We start from the raw sequence: 19,292 nt of genomic DNA, 5'->3' as shown, positions 1-19,292 counted from the left end.
AGGGGATGTGAGATCCGTGGCAGGATACAGGATATGTGGGTTGCAGGCTTGTGCCAGCATGCGCCTAAAATGAAAATGCCCATTTATGTTTGTGACAAGAGTCTAGACATGACCTACACCCTCCTCAGTTAGAATGGGCAACTCCCTACCTCCTCTTGGCCCCTATTTTCTTTTTTTTTCTTGCATGTATTCTTTTTATTTTGAGAGATTAATTTATCTTTACATGTGAATGTTTTCCTACATATGTGCATGTACATCATGTGTATGACTGGTATCATGAAACCGGAGGCCAGAAGGCATATCCGATACCCTAAAACTGCAATTACAGATGATTGTGAGCCACTGTGTAGGTGCTAGGAGCTAATCGTGGGTCCTCTGTAAGAACAGAAAGTGCTCTAAACAGCTGAGCTGTCTCTTCACCCTGCAGTGGCCCCCTCAGGGGAGCAGCAGGTGGCAGCTGAGCCTCAGGAGTTCAGATCACTAGGATGCAAGGCACTGATGGGTAGAGTTCAGATAGGCAAGGCCCCCAGGGCTCCGGCTCCAGAATGGCTCTTGCTGCTGCTGTGCCTTTACATGTTTGCTGCTGCCCTTTTTCTCTGGTATCTGGCATGGTGTGAATGGGTCCAGGGGCATCTCCACTGCCTTTAAGGTAGTGTGATTATCTCATGGAAATATCCTTTCTACTGTTCGACATTTTTACCTGTGAATGAAGATGATTTCCTCTTACGCTGTACTGTTTAATTGAAGTATGATTTTTTAAGTAGAATTTTGATGGTTAAGGACTTCTAACAAATGTAGTAAGGAATATGGTAGAGGTTAGTTTGGCAGGAAAATTAATATAGGTAAATGTAGGATGCAGTGTTGCTCCTTCCTGATAGAGCAGGGACTGCAGAGGATAAAAAGTAGAAATGGGAACAAGGAAGTGTCACATAGCTAAGACTTCCGGGTTTTCCTTGAGTAGAGACTATGGTTTAGGTTAATGGTTAAAGAAAGCAATGGAGTCTCAGGAGTAAGGTTAGCTCAAGTTTTTTTTGATCTTGATGTTAGGAAATGTGTTCATGGATTTTGGAGTATGTCATAGCTAAAACAAAGCTTTAAATGATGACTTCATGTAACTAAAAAACAAAGAATTAAATGGTTAGTTAAGATAATTGGCAGGACTCTAAAATATGAAAAGTGAAACCAGAAACCTGTTTTTCTGGTATTCGTTAAAAGCTGCTGCCTGTGTAAACAGTTACGACTGGACGGCTCCTGATTTATGAGAAGTCTAAAGATAAATGTTTAACTGGATGTGGGCTCTTGGAGATAATTTGTTTTTCACCTGTAATATGTTAAGTGTTTAATCATGTAAGGAAATGGGAAACATTTCTTTTTACTTGTAATCATTATAATCATTCACTTAAAAAATAGAATGTAACTATATTGTAATTTTTATATTGCTTGAAAGATTTTGCTGGGGTATATAAGCTAGAAGGAAAACAATAAAGAAATACAGAAGGGAAGCATCAGGGAAGAACAGAACAGAAAAACAACAGCGTAGAACAAGCAACAAAAAGAATAACAAAATGAAGGCGTAAGCTTTGGCCTTCAGAAAAGTCCTCTTGTGTCTGTCTGTTTGTCTGTCTGTCCTGTAGTTCGCCTGCCCTGCATCTCTTCATCAGTCTCTGACCAGCTGAAGGCTTGCCATTCATCAGCACCCTAGGTGAGATCCTGACACGTACGAGTTGTGCGTGCGCACATGTGTGTATGTGTGTGTGTTTGTGTGTGTTCCCTTTTATGCTGGCCCAGAGAATTAAGTTCTACTCTCTCAGATAGAAAGGCCAATTGAGTGATTAGTTCGCTGACTCCATGGCTCCGCTTTATTTCCTGAGCTGCTGAAGAATGGTCCTTCCAGCAATATCACCCTATTTCTTTTCCCTTCCCCTTCCCCTTTCTTTGTTTCTCCTTCTCTCCCAACCTCTCTCTCTCTCTCTCTCTCTCTCTCTCTCTCTCTCTCTCTCTTTCTTTCTTTCTTTTTTTCCACAGGGTTGCATGTTACAGTTCTAGTAAGCCTGGAGGTTACTATTCAAATGCATAGAAATCAGGCTCAGCCTGACTAAACGTGTGGTGGTGAATAGCTTTAATCCCAGCACTCAGGAGACAGAGGCAGAGGTGGATCTCTGAGCTCAAGGCTAGCCTGGTCTACAAAGTGAGTTCCAGGTCAGCCAGGGCTACGCAGAGAAACCCTGTCTCAAAAAAAAAAAAAAAAAGAAAAATAAATAAATAAATAAATATCAGATGTCTCAGGTTTATTAGGCACACATCCCAATACCAACTTAGATAAATTCCTGTTATATTCCCTATGATAGAAGTATGAACTAGTATGAACCTATGAAAGAAGTATGTCACCAATGAACACAAACCAGCATCACAGATGGATTATGGAATTTTTTATTTTATTTTATTTATTTTAGATAGGATCTTATTATACAATCTTGGCTGGCATGGAGCTCCTTATGTAGATCAGGTTGACTTGCCTGTTTCTGCTTCCTGGATGCTGAGATAAAGGTCATACATCACCATACCTGGTTGAGCAGTGGAGTCTTATGACCATAAAATAATGGTTTAATTTCCTTGACTTCACAGGTCCTGTACCAGGCACAGATGCACACGGCAGTGTTGAGAGTACCTTCCATGAGGGTCACAGCAGTGTTGAGGGTATTCTCTGTGAGGGTGGCAGTGTTGAGGGTATCCTCCGTGAGGGTCACGACAGTGTTGAGGGTATCCTCCCCGAGGGTCACGGCAGTGATGAGGGCATCTTCCGTGAGGGTGGCAGTGTCGAGAGTACCCTCCGTGAGGGTCACGACAGTGTTAAGGGTATCCTCCATGAGGGTCACAGCAATGTTGAGGGTATCCTCCGTGAGGGTCAGTCCTTTACTGTCTAAGTTCCTATAAAAAGATTGACTGCTACCTTGGGTGGGTGATGGCGATGTGGTACCCCTGGGTAGTATGAAGTTCAGGGTCATTGTTTATTGAGACAGTGATTTGTACGACAGAGTACAGACCTAATCTGGCTACAGCATTGAAGAATGTCCCTGGAGGAAAGCTTGTGATTCTGTGTGACTTCAGTGGTCAGAAACAGGGACCAGACTCACCTGCCAGCACATGGGAAGGCGTTCTGGAGGGTTTGGCTAACATATGGTGCCTATCTTCCTCCCAACCCATTTCTACGTCTTCCCTAGCTATCCAAATGGCATCTGGCTATCCAGCAGGGTAAGTGGGATTCCTTGGTTCAGCAGTGATGCAACCAAGAGAGGTTGGTAACTGCTCACTGTTGCTCTTGTCTAATTTCCTGTTGCAACACTGTGTATGGGGCAGAGGTGAGCTTTGGTTAGGCCCTGAGGTCTTCAAGAGGGAATCCAGATGGGTGTGGAGGCGCATGCCTTTAATCCCAGCACTCAGGGAGCAAATGGGAGACCCTCTTGTCCAAATTTGGTCATATGCTTGATGGTGGTGGTGTACGCCTTTAATCCCAGCACTCGGGAGGCAGAGGCTCTCTGTGAGTTTGAGGCCAGCAGCCTGGTCTATAGAGTGAGTTCCAGGACAGTCAACGCAACACTGAGAATCTGTCTTAAAAAACGAAAACAAAAACAAATTTGCACGTGTTATGAAGACCTGGGTGAATTTGGGGGCACAGTTTTACCCACAGCAGTTTCTCCCTTCTCACTGAACACACAGAGTCCCTCAACTCTATCATCAGGACACACGCTGTTCTTTGCTCCTGCGTCAGGATGCCAGCTCTCATGTCACCTGTCCTGTCCTGTCCTGAAGCCTCAGGAGTTTCTGATGCATCTTCAGGCCTTCTTCAACCACATGGAAAAGGTTGCAGGATCAAGATGAAACCAGGATGATTCTTTCTAGGGACTCACCACAGTTGCTTGTGGTTCCATAGATGCATCTTGGACTCAAAGAAACTTTGGAGTCCAAGGACCCTAACAGAGGATGCAGACAGGCTCAAGGGATGCCTATCATGATTCGAGGGCATAGGCACGAGTCTCTTCTGACTTTGGGAGGTTCCCCGAAGGTCTTGGTAAGGCAGGGCCTCTCTGCTCATTCTCCAAGCCTGGATGCTCTCACAAACTGGTTCAGCCACTGGCAAAGATCCAGCTGATCTGGGAGCCAGAGACACTAGAAGTCTGCGGTGTTCAGGATCTTACAGCAGTAGGCAGCTGGGATTTGAACCTCTATGCCTGGCTAGGTGGCCCCCAGAAAGTAGCAGAGACAGCTTGGCTTCTCTCTTCCACACTTCCATATGCAGGTCACCACAGGTGGCCATGTCCCCTTGGACCCAACTGTGTGCTTCTGACCCACCAATTCTGCAGTGTTTGGAGGACTCCCGCAAGTCCATCAGAATGATCCTATAAGACCTTTGAGAGTGCAGCTCACATACTGGAGTCTCATCAGCTCCGGGTGCCAGGCTTCTGTGGGTGGAGGGGCAGTGACTCTAGTCAAGGACAGAAGGAGATCGTGTCCAGACTAGCCTCTCCATCTTGTTTTTCTCTTTTCAAACACCCAGCTAAGCCTGACCCACCTACTGCAGGGCACGCTGTCAAGCTCGGCATGCCCCACTGCCCACCCTGCCTGCCTGGGAGGCGGTGAACTTGCACTCACTGGTCAATTCATATCAGTCCCAATGAAAGACATGTGTGGCCACAACGCGCACCTCTGGAGTAGAGATGTTGCACTCTATGCCCACATCCTGAGGAAGAAAGATAAATGGGACCCTGAGGAGCCCCGAGGGGAGACAGAGTGAAGCGCCTGTTAGCACGTTTGCCCTCAGCTCTCTTGGTTGCAGAAGCCGATATTTGGGACCAGAGATCTCTGTGACTCTGAGATGCTGTGGCTGCTGTTCCTCACCCTCCCTGGTCTGGGGAGCACAGTACCTGTGACTCCTGGTGAGTCCTAACCTTGAGCCCTTCTGCTGTCCCTGGCTCAGACTCCTGCTCCAGATCCCCTGGGGTTATGTCAGACTGTCAGTTTGCCAGGAATCTCATTGGCTCCTGAGTTGTGGAAACGTCTGCCTGGTGTCTGATGTTCCTACTTGCTTCCCCAGACCTCGGTTCAGGACAGGAGTTGGTTGGCATCGTTGGGGGCTGCCCTGTCTCAGTCAGTCGGTTCCCATGGCAGGTCAGCCTGAGGTTCTACAGTATGGAGTACAGAAAATGGGAACACATCTGTGGGGGCTCACTCATCCATCCTCAGTGGGTGCTGACTGCTGCCCACTGTGTGCAGCCGTGAGTAGGGTGACCCCTTCCCTTGGCTGGGAACAGATGGACATTGGGAGGTGGGTGGTACTTTGTGGGCAGGATTCCTGGTGGGAGACAGGATTTCTGAGACCTTCTGATCCTTATGTATGTTTTGAGGTTAATTTCCCTGCCCTTCAGCCTCTCTGAGGGGTTCATTGTCCTATCTCCCAGGAAAGAACTGGAGGCTTGTGGCTTTAGGGTCCAAGCTGGACAGCTGAGGCTCTATGAAAACGACCAGCTGAGAAAAGTGGCCAGGATCATCCGCCACCCCAAGTTCAGTGAGAAGCTGTCTGTTGCGGGGGGTGCAGACATTGCTCTGCTGAAACTGGACACCCCAGTTGTACTGTCTGAGCATGTCCACCCTGTCTCCCTCCCTGCTGCTTCCCAGAAGGTCTCTTCAAAGAAGACCTGCTGGGTGACTGGCTGGGGTGTCATCGAGAACAACAGTGGGTATTGGGGAGATCTCATGTCCATGGTCAGAACTGGTGGGAAGAGGCAGCAGCCCCCAGCTTTGGTTCTCAATGACTTTTCTCCACAGTGCCGCTGCCTCCACCCTACCACCTGAGGGAAGTGGCAGTCCCCATTGTGGAAAACAATGACTGTGAGCAGAAGTACCGGGCCAATTCTTCTTGGAACAGCAACACCAGGATCATCAAAGATGACATGCTTTGTGCTGGGACGCAGGGCCGGGACTCCTGCAAGGTAAGGGTCTGACTGTCCTCTCCTCTCCCTCCCTTCCTGGCCCAGGACACTGGGACCCATTCACCCTGGCATCATGGGATGCCTGGAATGCTGATTCCTGTCTTTTCATACAGCAAGACTCCGGAGGCCCCTTGGTGTGCAGGTGGAACTGCTCCTGGGTCCAGGTGGGTGTGGTCAGCTGGGGCAGAGGCTGTGGACTTCCTGATTTCCCTGGTGTATACACCCGAGTGATGAGCTACGTGTCCTGGATCCATCGCTATGTCCCCGCGTTCCCAGAACCCTCGATGGAGCCAGATGGGGTTCATACAACGCAAGAAACCATAACAACTCTTGATGACCCTGTCACTCCTCCTGCTGGTCCAGCCTCACCCTGTTAAACCTCCCTAGTCCATGGTAGTAGAACTCCCTGTGCTCCTGGTCTAAAGTTTCTGCTGTCCCTTAGCTCTGGGAGGGAGGAGCTAAACCCACATCTCTCAGAAGTAGCTGGGCAGCCCATATCTCCTTCTTCCCCTGTTTCCCATTAAATGGTGGATTGTCTAAACGCTGTCTGTTTGAATTTGAGCTTTGTACAAGGGTGAGGCATCTTCCATTAGTGCCTCTGAGCCCTTGGTGCTGTGAAGAAGAAGTGCCCACAGTCACTAAGTTAGTCCGCACTACTCTGTAGAGTCCAGCCCTCCAATGTGGGTGGTTGGGGACAGCGTAGCCTCGTTATAGGACAGGCTGCAACTTTGCAGCTAGGGTTGGACGTAGGGGTGCTATGGGGAACACTTCAGTGATCACCAGTGAGGGGTGTTCTCAGAGCTCACACAGGTCACAACACAGGGCTCCAGGAGACCTGAAGTCCTGGGCCAGGGCCTGGGTGGAGTACAGAAGCCTCGTCTATCCCAGCAGCTATGAACTTGTCATCTGAGGCCCAACACAGGGCCTCATGGTGGTGACAGTCACACCCTAGGCAAGTTTGCTTTTACTTGCCCGTATCAGATGCAGGCCCAGTGAGGAGCTTTTCACCCTCCCTGGTCACCTACGCATTATAACACACCCAAGCCCAACAACCTTTAGCCAGATAGGCTATCATGTCCTGTTTCCTACTCTGCTGGGTACTCCCCATTTCCACCTGGGGTGCTCATGAGACTGAGACACCCTCTCTTGACTCTGGGAACATGGCTGGAGGTATCACCATTCCCAGGCAGATTCACCACCCCTGGACATGGTGTTTTTCTCGAGATGGGATCATACGGAGCTCTCATTGGCCTTTACTAGACTGCCTAGTTAACTATAACCTTGAATTTCTGATCTTCTTGCCTTTGCCTCTATAGCGCTGGCCATCACAGATTTACACCATACCCAGTTTATACAGGGTTGGGGTGGGACCTAGGGCTTCATGTTTACTAGGCAAATACTACTAACTGAGCTACACCCTTGGCTATGTTTTCTTTGTAAACATCTTTTTTTAAGATGAAGGAAACTGGGTTGCTTAGGAGACAAAATGATGTCTTTTTCATGAGCCAAAGAACAAAAGTATTTTCAAAATTTAGGTGCACAGGGGCTGGAGAGATGGCTCAGAGGTTAAGAGCATTGCCTGCTCTACCAAAGGTCCTGAGTTCAATTCCCAGCAACCACATGGTGGCTCACAACCATCTGTAATGGGGTCTGGTGCCCTCTTCTGGCCAGCAGGCATACACACAGACAGAATATTGTATACATAATAAATAAATAAATATTTAAAAAAAATTTAGGTGCACATATTCTCATTCCTCTTTGACTGAGCTCCCAAGGTCCAGTTGAAGAGTGGGAGGAGTGAGAATATGAGCAAAGAGGCCAAGACCGTGATGGGGACACCCACTGAAACAGTCTACCTGAGCTAATGGGAGTTCACCAACTCCAACCAGACTGGGAAGGAACAAACATAGGACCAAACTAGTCCCTCTGAATGTGGGTGACAGATGTGTGGCTGGGGCAGACTGAGGGGCCACTGGCAGTGGCACTAGGATTCATTCCTACTGCATGTACTTGCTTTTGGGGAACCCATTCTCTTTGGATGGATTCCTTGCTCAGCCTAGATATGGTAGGGAGAGCCTTGGACCTTCCCCGAAGCAATGTGCCTTGCCCTCTCTGAAGATTGGATGGAGGTGGGGTGGGAGAGTGTGTGGAGAGAATGGAAGGAGGGGAGGGAGTGGGAACTTGGATTGGTATGCATAATGAAAAAAGATAGTTTGCTTTCTTTTTTTTTTTTTTTTTTAAATTTCGGTGCACATAGTTGCTTTGGAAAAAACAAAACAAAACAAAAAACCCAAAAACCAAACAAATCCAAGCATCCATGACGCTACATTCTCACTGCCAAGGTTACATTCTGTGACCCCAGGGCAGGGTGACTCTCCTAAACATGTCACCAACAATTATGTTTGTTCCAATATTTGTAAAGGGAAATTGCTTTCTTTCATTACAACTCAGAACATGAGTCACAGCACTTTGTCAACGGATTTATGCAAACCACCCTTCTCCCCCATGGGTCCTGCAAAGAATGGTCTCTGGAGGCATTGTCTTGTCAGCTAGGAAACCTCAATCATTGGTTTAGTTTCTCTTTGTGCCTGTGTGGGAAAAAAACAAATGCAGTAGTTTGGCCAAATTTAAATGAATAGCGTGCCATAGAGTCTCAAAAAGCAAGAACCAGACATTGCCCAGGCTTTCTGGAGGAAGGGGGTGCACCAGAAACCTCGATGAATTCAGTAATTCAATGAGACCATGTGTGTTGGCTTATACCTATAATCCTAGCATTCAAGAAACACAGACAGGAAGGTTGTGGTGAGTCAAGGCTAACCTGGGCTACAGAGATCCTGCCTCAAAACAATAATGACCCTGAAGCCAAGTAAATCAACCAGGTTACTCTCCTCATGGGGACCTAGTGTGCAATGGTTGCCAAGAGCAGCCTCTTTGGGAACGTGTGCAGCCGGGTTACCTATATGGGTCGCCCCAAGGGACCTTACAGACAGTTTTCTGGTGGATATTAACATCTCTGATCTCAATGTTGTACCCAGGCTGGGCTTCTGGCAGGTGCCTTTGGGAAGCCCCAGGGCACAGTAGTCAGTGTTCACACTGGCCAGCTCATCATGTCCATCTGGACAAAACTAGACTAAGGAACATGTGACTGAGGTCCTGTGTAGAGCCAAATTCAGGTTCCCTGGCCACTGGAAGGTACATTCTTTAAAGAAGCTGGATTTTCATCAAGTTTAATGCAAATGAATTTGACGACTTGGTAGCAGAGAAGTGGCTCTTCTCCCATAGCGGTGGGGTGAAAGATGTTTCTTGTTGCGGTCCCTGGATAAGGGGTAGCCCACTCATGCCTGAGGGCTTCCACTGTACCGTCCTGCAACCCACCAAATCACGTTCTGTAATAAATCTCACATTGTATGTAAGAAAACAAACAACAAACAAACAAAGAGATGACAATAAGACAAGCCCTATTGTAGCAAGAGAGGCCTCCAAGATAAAATCCAGGTCCATATGCCTGTGGCAGATCTGCTAGGTGACATTGAAAACTGGAGACAGCTGGACAGATGTGCAGCCATCTGGACAAAACAAGATGAACTCACAAACCTCACACAATGCAAATATAAAGTTTAGATGCATTAAAATGCTCTTATTTTTCTTTCTCAAACCGGGTCTGGTGTGGAACGTGCTCCCTGTGCTCCCTGCAGCACCGTGATCCCAGAGCACATCTGCTAATACAGGAGCACTGCAGGGCACCAGTAGGTGACGAGGCCTAAGAATCCAGGTTCTAGTCTTCCGAGACTCCCTGCAGACTAGACTCCCCAAGTCTGCATCACCTCATGTAAGCAGAGTTTTAGTAGGATTCCAACAGCTCCAGGGCTGTGGGGAGAGCTCGGCTGGAGAGCGCTTGCTAAGGATACTCAGGTGCTCAGGAAAACATAGCCCCCAAACCAGACAAATGATAGGAAACCCAAGGCAGGGCTCAGCTCTGGTCAAGTGGCCTTGGCAATATCATTGGCCTTGTCCCTGGGGCCTCGGTGGAGGTCACCAGCTAAGAGTGTCCCTTCCCTGGAGAGACTTAAACAATGTCGACCCCCTCCTCAAAAGTATGATTCCTCTAAAGCTCACCCTGGGGGAACTAATTAGTTTTACTGGGCTTACTAAGAACACAGGTGAGGGGTTATGGAAGCATGGATAACTCCAAAGCTACTTTACTGGAAAGTTCACCCAGTACGGGGATGATGGCTCTGCACTGACAACGCTTTTCTCTGATTAGCCTCCCTGAGCCCCTGTACTCTCTACCTCCCACATCCAGAGGGCATTTGCCATTAGCGCAGAGTCGCGTTAACATGGCCGTATACTTTCATTTCTGGTGCTCTAATAAAACATCCTGGCAAAGAAATGTTGGGTAGAAGGGTTTATTTGGCTCACAACTACAGGTCACAATCTGTTATTGAAGGGAAGCAAAGGCAGGAAGGAGAATAAAAATATGGATCATAGTTTGACCCCTTGCTCTCAGCTAGCTCGCTCCTGAATAGTGCTACTCACAGTGGGCTGGCTCTTCCTGCATCAGTTAACAACCAAGACAGTACCACACAGACACACCCACAGGCCAACCTGAGCTAGATACTTCTTCCTTATGACTCTCTTCTAGGTGACTCTAGGCTGTGTCACTGTGGAAGTCTGAGTACAAATGACCCCTATAGGCTCACAGATTCGAGGGCTTGGTCACCAGGGAGTGGTTCTGTTTGAAAAGATGAGGAGTGCAGTGGGAGGCCGCTTGTTTGTTTCCTGGCTATTCCAGAAATAATCACACAGAGACTATATTATTTAAATCACTGCTTGGCCCATTAGCTCTAGCTTCTTATTGGATAACTCTTACATCTTAATTTAACCCATCTCTATTAACCTGTGCATCACCACGAGGTCATGGCCTACCAGCAAAGTTTCAGTACGTCTGTCTCTGGCGGCAGCTCCATGGCTTCTCTCTGGCTTGGCCTCCTGTCTCCCAGCATTCCATTTAGTTTTCCCCACCTAACTCTGTTCCCCTTTAGCTCTGCTATAGGCCCAAAGTGGTTCCTTTATTAACCAATGATATTCACAGCATACAGAGGAGAATCCCACATCAAGGAGGTGTCACTGCGGATGGGCTTTGAAGTTTCAGAAAGTCCACTCCAAGCTCAGAGCCTCTTTCTTCCTGAAGAGTCCAAGAATAAGAATATAAAAATGTAGATTGCAGCTGGGCGGTGGTGGCGCACGCCTTTAATCCCAGCACTTGGGAGGCAGAGGCAGGCGGATCTTTGTGAGTTCGAGACCAGCCTGGTCTACAAGAGCTAGTTCCAGGACAGGCTCCAAAACCACAGAGAAACCCTGTCTTGAAAAACCAAAAAAAAAAAAAAAAATGTAGATTGCAGAAATAAGAATGAAGAAATAAAGAAATACAAGTTGTAAGCCTAGGAGAATGAGAACAGCTGTCAGCAGCTTTCTCAGTAGCTTAATCATTAGCTATTAACAGCAAGTTACTCTGCTTTACAACCCAGAGCTCTATTTGCAAGGCTGAAGCGGCCTTCTGAAAATTTAGGGTCACTCTGCAAACTGAGGATCAGCTTTTAGATACTCGGACCAGAAACTGATGTGAGCTAACTTTTAAATGATGGGATGTACATTGCTTTTTGGTTTTATATTGTCCCATACCCTTCCATGCCATGCAACACTGGCAGTGTCGGGGAGCTGCAGAGCCTTGGTAAACACGCCAGGGAATGCCAGGGAAAAACAATGGACTAAATACAAACACTAGCTTAACTGAAAAACTTTGCGAATGGAAACTGCAAAGGAGGGCAATTTGTATCTGAGTTTTACCTTGAGGTTGTAAAAATTCCTTTATTATTGCCTAATCCTTATTATAAAAGGGAAGGCTCAAAAGCTGTCCTTTGCCACAGCCTTACAAGCCCCAACTCGGGCTGTGGTCTCAGCTAGCTGATAAGCTTTTGTGCCCCATGGAGATTTTTTTTTTAATTTTTCATTTTTTTCCTATAATAAAGTTTGCTTCTGGTTTACTAGATTCTGTGGTCTGTCCCCATCCTTGCATGATCCTCGTGGACCCAACACTTCCTGCTGCCTGTGGATCTGGATCTGGATCTGGACCTCTTAACTACTCTAGGACCATGTCTGCCTGTGTACCGCAATGGTCTCCACCATGATGACAATGAACTAAACCTTTGAAAAAGCATGACCCAGTTAAATGTTTTCATTTATGAGAGTTGCTATGGTCATGGTGTCTCTTCACAATAACAGAACACCGACTAAGACAATCACATTGACAAAACTAACCAGCACAATCCACCCCTTGTCAACTTGATGCACAAACAAGTCATTTAAGCTGTAACTTCCCATTCCTTGTTTCCAAAGTCCCATCTGTTAAGATGATATCAAATAAGTCCAACTCCAAAAAGCCCCCAGACTCTCAACTATGAGTTCCTATGAAATTAAAAAAAAAAGTTATAGATTTAGTTTTTCTTATCCCTAATGGGAAGAACTGGGGCATAAAGAAAATCATGCCAGCTCTTCTTCCTCTTCCTCTTCTCTCTCTTCCCCTCTCCCCAGCCCCTGCCCTATCTCTCTGTCTCTCTGTGTGTCTCCCTCTGTATCTCTATGTCTGTCTCTCTGCCTCTCTGTATCTCTCTCTCTTCCCACGAGGTTTTCTCTACACTCTCTCCCCTCTCTTCCTCCTCTCGCCTCATAAAGAAACCCTTCAGGTGAAAAAGAAAAGAAAAAAGAAAATCACACCAAGGTAAAACTAAAATTCATCAGCATAAATCCAAATCCTGTAGTTCAATTTCTGACATGTGGGACCCACACGCAATCCTCTGGGCTCCAAAGGTCTCGTGAAGTCCCACTTCTCTGCTTCCTTCAACGTGGAGCTCCTCCCTTAGCCCAGCTCCATTCCACACCGGCAGTGCTCCTTGACAGACAGCCCGTAGTCCTGGTATTTTCGATACATGGAGTCTCTGCTGCAACTGAGGCTTTTTCTTCCTTAAAGCAATGTCTTTTCAGCATCCTTTGCAGAAATTCGACCCTGCCTCAAGGTGTCAAGCCTCAGCTGCTTTCCATCCCTCTTCAACCTTGCATTTTCATGCCCTCAAAACCAGGACCATCAGAACGATGCTTACAGTATCACCAAGTTTGACCAGCTCAGCATCAGCTTCTGTGTGCTGAACCTGAGGAAACACATTCCTATTGTCCCAATGAAACATGGGAAATTTTACTTCAGTGGTGCTGTGCTCTGGGACAATTACAGCTGTTTCTTCAGCCCCAGGAATGGATCTAAAGACCCTTTAGATTTCTGCTCCCCTTTTGAGGAAATGTCAACAGGCAAAAACTGATAATAGTGATGGTCTCTTGCAACCAGCCAAGAGAAGCTGATGAAGATGATTTGTTCAGAGGATCATGTCTCACCGCTAAAAAGGAGACCTAACTTTGCTTAACCATGTCCACTACGGCCCTCACTTCTATCTTATCAGTCAGGTGACCCTGGCACAGGTACCAACGCTGAAGCATAAACAAAGTCATTAAGATGTCATCAAGGCGTTTCCTGCCCGGTTCTGATGCCCAGGTTGTCTTTTTACTGCCATTGGACATGTTAATGGTGTTTGAGAAAGTCAGGATTTACTCCAGCTGGGTCACCTTTGTCCAGTTTAGATATAAACTCATCCTCTTGCCTAAGGATGTGAAAACTGTCTGTCTTGCTTCTATCAGAGATATACTTCTGTGTCTCCAGAAACACTGTGCCACAGGCAATCTGAACACACCCACCTGTTTTGGGGATCTCACAGACACCTTGGTGGTGGTTTTCATTCGAGAAGACCTGGTGTTTCCGGGACGAAGGTGAGTCGCCTGCTTGGCTCTAAATCACTTCCGACAGCCCCTGTGGAGGAGACAGTGAGTGTCCTGATCCTCCTATGTTGACAGCAGGGACGCTGTAGGGAGCCAGTTACTGACAAATTCTCAGCCGAGGTCTAGAATTCTTTGGCATCTTTGTTTTGGCCACAAGATGGGTGGGACAGATTGTGTCTGTGGCAGAACTGGGGTCATTTTAACGGGACACTGTAAACTGTAAAGTGGGAGTGCCCTGAGTTTGGCAGCACCGCTGGCTTCTACCGACTGTGTGCCAGTGACGTTGTCACAAGCTCCAAACTAGAAATGCCCACGGATGCTGGCTGATGGTGTCTCCTCGGGGGCACACTCCCCCGATTGTGAAGTGCTGAACTGGGGATGGGATCCAGGTGATCTCTGGGTTCCTGTCAATAGTACTGTGGGGCTAGAACAGGGAAAAACAGAGGCCCATCTTCTGAGCGCCATCTTGGTTGTAGGAAGGCTACACCAAGTCAAACCTATTCTTTCACGAGGACTAAGGGACTTTGATGGGGCCATCCAAGGAGGTGAGCACAGTACCTGGTCCCTGTGGTGACTAAGGCCCTGCATTTCTCAGAGCTCCACCCCCACCCCTACCCTTCATCCCCCACCCCACTCCCTCACCCCACTCCTACCCCCTCCCCCACCAAAGATGTTCTTGCTGTTTTTCCTGGCTCTCTTCTGCCTGGGAAGCCCTGTGCTCATGGCCTCTGATAAGTTCTGACTTCAGTAACTGCTTTGCATGAGAAACACTATCCGGACCCCCAACTGTTCACTCTTAAGGTTTACCTGAGCATCGGATGGCAACATCTGATCCAGGATGGGGGTGACAAGAGGCTGGCTCTTGTTGTCTGACTTGTTCACATCATTTTTAGTATCTGTCTCTAAAAGCAAGCCAGTGGGCATTGTGGGAGCCCACCGTAGCCAGAAGGGGAGATGGCCATGGCAGGTCAGCCTGAGAACCTCCAGTTACAAGACAGGCTCCTGGGAGCACATCTGTGGGGGCTCCACCATCCATCCACAGTGGGTGCTCACTGCTGCCCACTGCATCCAAAGGTGAGAGACTGCTGGGGGCCCCTACTGGGTGTAGGATGTACAGTGGGCTACCCCAGACCAGTGGCCTCTGAGCCACCCAGGATCTGTCCTCCCGCAGGCAGGATGCCGACCCAGCCTTATACCGGGTTGAGGTGGGGGAAATATTCCTGTACAAGGAGCAGGAACTTCTGAACACCAGCAAGATCATCATCCACCCCGACTTCAACGTTTTTAATAAGAGGTTTGACTTGGCCCTGCTGAAGCTGACTAACCTCCTATCTAAGGTACAGGCCAATCTCTCTGCCAAAAGAAAACTTGACTTTCAACTCAAATGACCAGTGCTGGCTGTCTGTGTGTGTGTGTGTGGGGGGGGGGGATGACTTCTTGAGAATGGTAAGCTGGAGCTTTAATGTAGAGAGATGGGGGAAGGGGGCATTGCACAATCTTTCCTTCCCTGTCCCTTCCCAGAGAGCTAGCTAGCAGTGTGAAAACAAATGGGTAGAAGCAGGGCTCTCCAATGTCCCAGCTGTCGCATTGGGTAGGCTTCTTGGCCTCCAATGAAATGCCCACAAAAATAATAGGTATTTTCAGATATCCTGGCTAGGAGATAGCCAAGGCAGAGTCAACCTGGGTTGTTCTGGCTTGAAGCTGTTGCCACCTTTTGGGGTTTCTGAGACCAAGTTTTCACTACTGGCTTCAGGGCATGGCCCTTGTCCCCTCCAGTTTCTCCAGGTCCACATGCTGTCACTGTGACTTTATCACTAAACTCTGCTGGGTTTCCACGTGTCTGTTCCCTCATGTTCTCTTCTGTCTCCGAGAAAAGAACTCACAACGGGAGTTAGGGCTCATCCGAAATCCAGGGTAAGCTCACTAGGTAGGCTGCTTCAAACTTAAGATCCGCCTACCTCAAGGCTAGGATTAAAAACCTGTGGCCGGGCGGTGGTGGCGCACGCCTTTAATCCCAGCACTCGGGAGGCAGAGGCAGGCGGATCTCTGGGAGTTCGAGGCCAGCCTGGTCTACAGAGCTAGTTCCGGGACCGGCACCAAAGCTACAGAGAAACCCTGTCTTGAAAAACAAAACAAAACAAAACAAAAAACCCCTGTGCCACCCAGGATTTATCCCTACTGCTTGTACTGGCTTTTTGGGAACCTATTCTTTTTGGATGGATACCTTGCTCACTCTAGACATAGTAGGGAGGGCCTTGGACCTTCCCCAAAGCAATGTGCCTTTCCCTCTCTATAGAGTGGATGGGGGGGGTAAGTGGAGGGAATGGGAGGAGGGAAGGGAGTGGGAACTTCGATTGGTATGTATAATGAAAAAAATAGTTTGTTTTCCTTTTTTTTTTTTTTTTTTTGGTTTTTTGAGACAGGGTTTCTCTGTGGTTTTGGAGCCTGTCCTGGAACTAGCTCTGTAGACCAGGCTGGTCTTGAACTCACAGAGATCTGCCTGCCTCTGCCTCCCAAGTGCTGGGATTAAAGGCATGCGCCACCACCGCCCGGCTGTTTTCCTTTTTTTTAAAGAAAAAAAAAAAAGAAGCCCAGTATCAGCTGGGCAGTGGTGCCACATGCCTTTCATCCCAGCACTCTGGAGGCAGAGGCGGGCAGATCTCATCTTTTTTCTTTAAATCATATACTATAAATCTTGTGTTTATGATAAAAACTAATATCTCTTTATTTCCCCCCACTTCATAAAACCTTTATGCAAATGTTTTGATTCCCCATCTTGGTAAAACTTTTGTTTACGCTAAAGTCTTAAAGGGTCAATCTCATCCTTTTCCTTCATTTTCTTTGTATTAAGTCTTTTGAAACTAGCCAACCACAAAAGACTGTGAGGTAGGACGCCAGCCAATGGGAAAAAAGACATGGCCACCAGGTGGACTAGACTAAATCCCAAGTGCTCGTCTTGTCCTGTGTGCTCATATCGGTTGGCACAACCGTCTCTATGACAGAGGGAAGCAGGGCATGCTGAGATGTGCCCACTGTTCTTGCTGGTTCTGACCTGCTGCAGCCTCTTCCTGGAACAACAGCGTGAAATTTACAACTCTGTAATTTTTACATAATATATAAAGTTTAGAAACAGGCCAAGCAAGTTTCTACTCAGATACTTCTGGTGTTAAATGTACTAAATTCAACTGAAAATAGTTGTGTACAAAGCATTTAAAGTTGTCACCACAGACTGATCTTTAAATAGACCCCAACTTTAAGATGTTTCCTAAGTGGCTGAAAACCTGAAACACAGACATCAGAAAACATAGCAGAACTCTTATGAATATAACATACAGTCTTGTTTTTTTCTTTTAAATTTTTTTCAGGTTTTTCTTTTTCTTCTTTCTTTCTTTCTTTCTTTCTTTCTTTCTTTCTTTCTTTCTTTCTTTCTTTTGAGACAGGGTTTCTCTGTGTTACAGTCCTGGAACTCACTTGGTAGACCAGGCTGAGCAGTCATTGACAACACAGCACTGAACATTTTTTTTCTTTTTTCTTTTCTTTTCTTTCTTTCTTTTTTTATTTTTATTTATTTTTTTCGAACATGATTTCTCTGTAGCTTTGGAGCCTGTCCTGAAACTCACTAAGTAGACCAGGCTGGTCTTGAACTTACAGAGATCCGCCTGCCTCTTGAGTGCTGGGATTAAAGGTGTGTGACACCACTGCCCAGCTACTAAACAACTTCTTTAAGAGCGTCTAGTAGGGGTTGCAGAGATGGCTCAGTGATTGTGAGCACTGGGATTCTCTTCTGGAGATACTTGCTTGGTTCCCTGCACTCACATGGCAGTTCACAACTGTAACCAAGGGCTCAGTGAAACTAGAGCACTCCCTGGGTACAAAGATAAGCTTATTTGGGGACTCTAACTGCCAGGCTGCCTCTTAGGAGGCACAGAAAAGCAGCCCGCATGGAAACGCCTTGTCAATTCAGAGAGGACAGGCAGTGATGGGAGGAGAGGTGCAGGGGAACCTGGGGGTTCCAGCCTGGGGGTTGGCACGGGGCTGTGATGTGTGGCAGGCTGTTGTGTTAACCAGGAACCAGGGGCCCTTGCCCAGGAGAGTTGAGCAGCCGGAAGTAGGGAGGAGTGACTTTCCTGATACTGAAGTCCACCTTACTAGATCCCTGAGGGCTGCTGAGCTTGGGTTTCTGTTTACCCAGTAACAATCCTGTTTAGGACATTGTCACCAGCATTGCCATTTTGAAGGCTTGCCTTGGACCTAACAAGACCATTGATTGCTCTAGTTCCAGGGGATCTGACATCCTCTTCTGGTTTCCAGGGGTTCTGCATACACGTGGTACACTTACATACAGGCATAATATTCATATGCATAAAATAAAAATAAATAAAATATTAAAACCTAACCAAAGCCTATCTTGTGGAGCACATCTTTAATTTGGGAGGCAGAGGCAGGTGAATCTCTATGAGTTTAGGACTAGCCTGGTCTACATAGTGACTTCAAGGCCGGCCAAGGATACATTGTGAGACTCCTCTTCCCCAACAAAACAAAGCAAAACAGTCTATCTTGCTGCTTAGACAGAAGAATTAGGTTACTCTGTATCATCAAAAGCAAACTCATGTTGCCAGTGAGAACAGTTACATTTTAAAATCAGGGCAGGTCATAGTATTTCAATGCTAGCTAGCCTCTGGGAAGAACAGCCGTTAAAGCTACATAGAACAAACCAGAGGGAAAGCATATACAGAAGCAGGTTTTTATAGACCGCCCGGCTATCATTTGAGTTCTTAACAAGCACAGAGACACAGAAGAAGGAAGAAGATATGTGCTAGATTGATTGATTGATTTAATTTTTTTTTTTTTGAGACAGGGCTTCTCCGTGTAGTCCTGGAACTCACTCTGTAGACAGACTGGCCTCAAATGCAGAGATCCACCTGCCTCTGCGTCCCAAGTGCTGGGATAAAAGATGTGTGCCACCATGACTGGCTTTATACTTTTTTTTTTCTGACCTACTTTCAGTTGTGAGCAAGTCAGTTATGAGAGCAGCTTCTATTCTTGTTATTTAGTTTCAGGGTTATGGCTAGGGTGTAGTCCCAAATGGCTGGAATAAAGACTTTCAATTGTCTATAAACTGTGTCTGAGTGATCATCTCTAGTAGGCTCCCTAAAACAATCCTCTCAGAGGTAAAGTCTAGAAAAATTGTTTTTTTTCCTTAAATTTGTTTATTTTTATTCTTGGACTTTAGATTTAAAAAAGACACAGAAGCAATTGTCATTGTGTAGTCCAAAATGACCCTAAAGGTTCACACACACGCTCAAACATTTTTAAAAGGAGTTCCAGAGCCGGGCGATGGTGGCGCACGCCTTTAATCCCAGCACTTGGGAGGCAGAGGCAGGTGGATCTCTGTGAGTTCGAGACCAGCCTGGTCTACAGAGC

The 19,292-nt window shown here is 47.0% G+C and overlaps 2 protein-coding genes and 1 non-coding gene across 3 annotated transcripts in view; all 3 read left to right on the top strand.

Moving 5' to 3' along the window:
- Window positions 1-4,873: 4,873 nt before the first annotated feature.
- On the top strand, window positions 4,874-6,364 carry LOC101994075 (mastin-like). The gene is made up of 5 exons (XM_005349101.3): window positions 4,874-4,934; window positions 5,093-5,273; window positions 5,457-5,731; window positions 5,824-5,987; window positions 6,101-6,364. Exons 1-5 carry the CDS (start codon window positions 4,874-4,876, stop codon window positions 6,362-6,364), a joined length of 945 nt encoding a protein of 314 aa, XP_005349158.1.
- A 2,479-nt stretch (window positions 6,365-8,843) lies between these two features.
- LOC113456368 lies at window positions 8,844-8,979 on the top strand. The gene has a single exon (XR_003377191.1). It is a non-coding gene; the product is annotated as a small nucleolar RNA SNORA70 (small nucleolar RNA).
- A 5,559-nt stretch (window positions 8,980-14,538) lies between these two features.
- The window catches only part of LOC102001719 (serine protease 28-like), an 8,753-nt gene continuing 3,999 nt past the window's right edge, over window positions 14,539-19,292 (top strand). The window contains exons 1-3 of the mRNA XM_013347024.1: window positions 14,539-14,597; window positions 14,760-14,942; window positions 15,040-15,205. Of these exons, the coding sequence (XP_013202478.1) occupies window positions 14,539-14,597; window positions 14,760-14,942; window positions 15,040-15,205 (408 nt within the window). The remainder of the gene's footprint in view (window positions 14,598-14,759; window positions 14,943-15,039; window positions 15,206-19,292) is intronic.

This window comes from Microtus ochrogaster, chromosome 7 (assembly GCF_000317375.1).
Source record: "Microtus ochrogaster isolate Prairie Vole_2 chromosome 7, MicOch1.0, whole genome shotgun sequence".
NCBI classification, from domain to species: Eukaryota; Metazoa; Chordata; class Mammalia; order Rodentia; family Cricetidae; genus Microtus; species Microtus ochrogaster.
The sequence above is the reverse complement of the archived record's forward strand: the minus strand, read 5'-3'. Positions and strand labels throughout refer to the sequence as shown.

What these genes read in the sequence shown, in the direction of transcription:
- LOC101994075 (XM_005349101.3), top strand. Translation starts at nt 4,874, where the DNA reads ATGCTGTGGCTGCTGTTCCTCACCCTCCCTGGTCTGGGGAGCACAGTA. An exon ending in GCTGCCCACTGTGTGCAGCC is followed by an intron (nt 5,274 to 5,456) that starts GTGAGTAGGGTG and finishes CCTATCTCCCAG; the next exon opens with GAAAGAACTGGAGGCTTGTG. An exon ending in AGGGCCGGGACTCCTGCAAG is followed by an intron (nt 5,988 to 6,100) that starts GTAAGGGTCTGA and finishes CTTTTCATACAG; the next exon opens with CAAGACTCCGGAGGCCCCTT.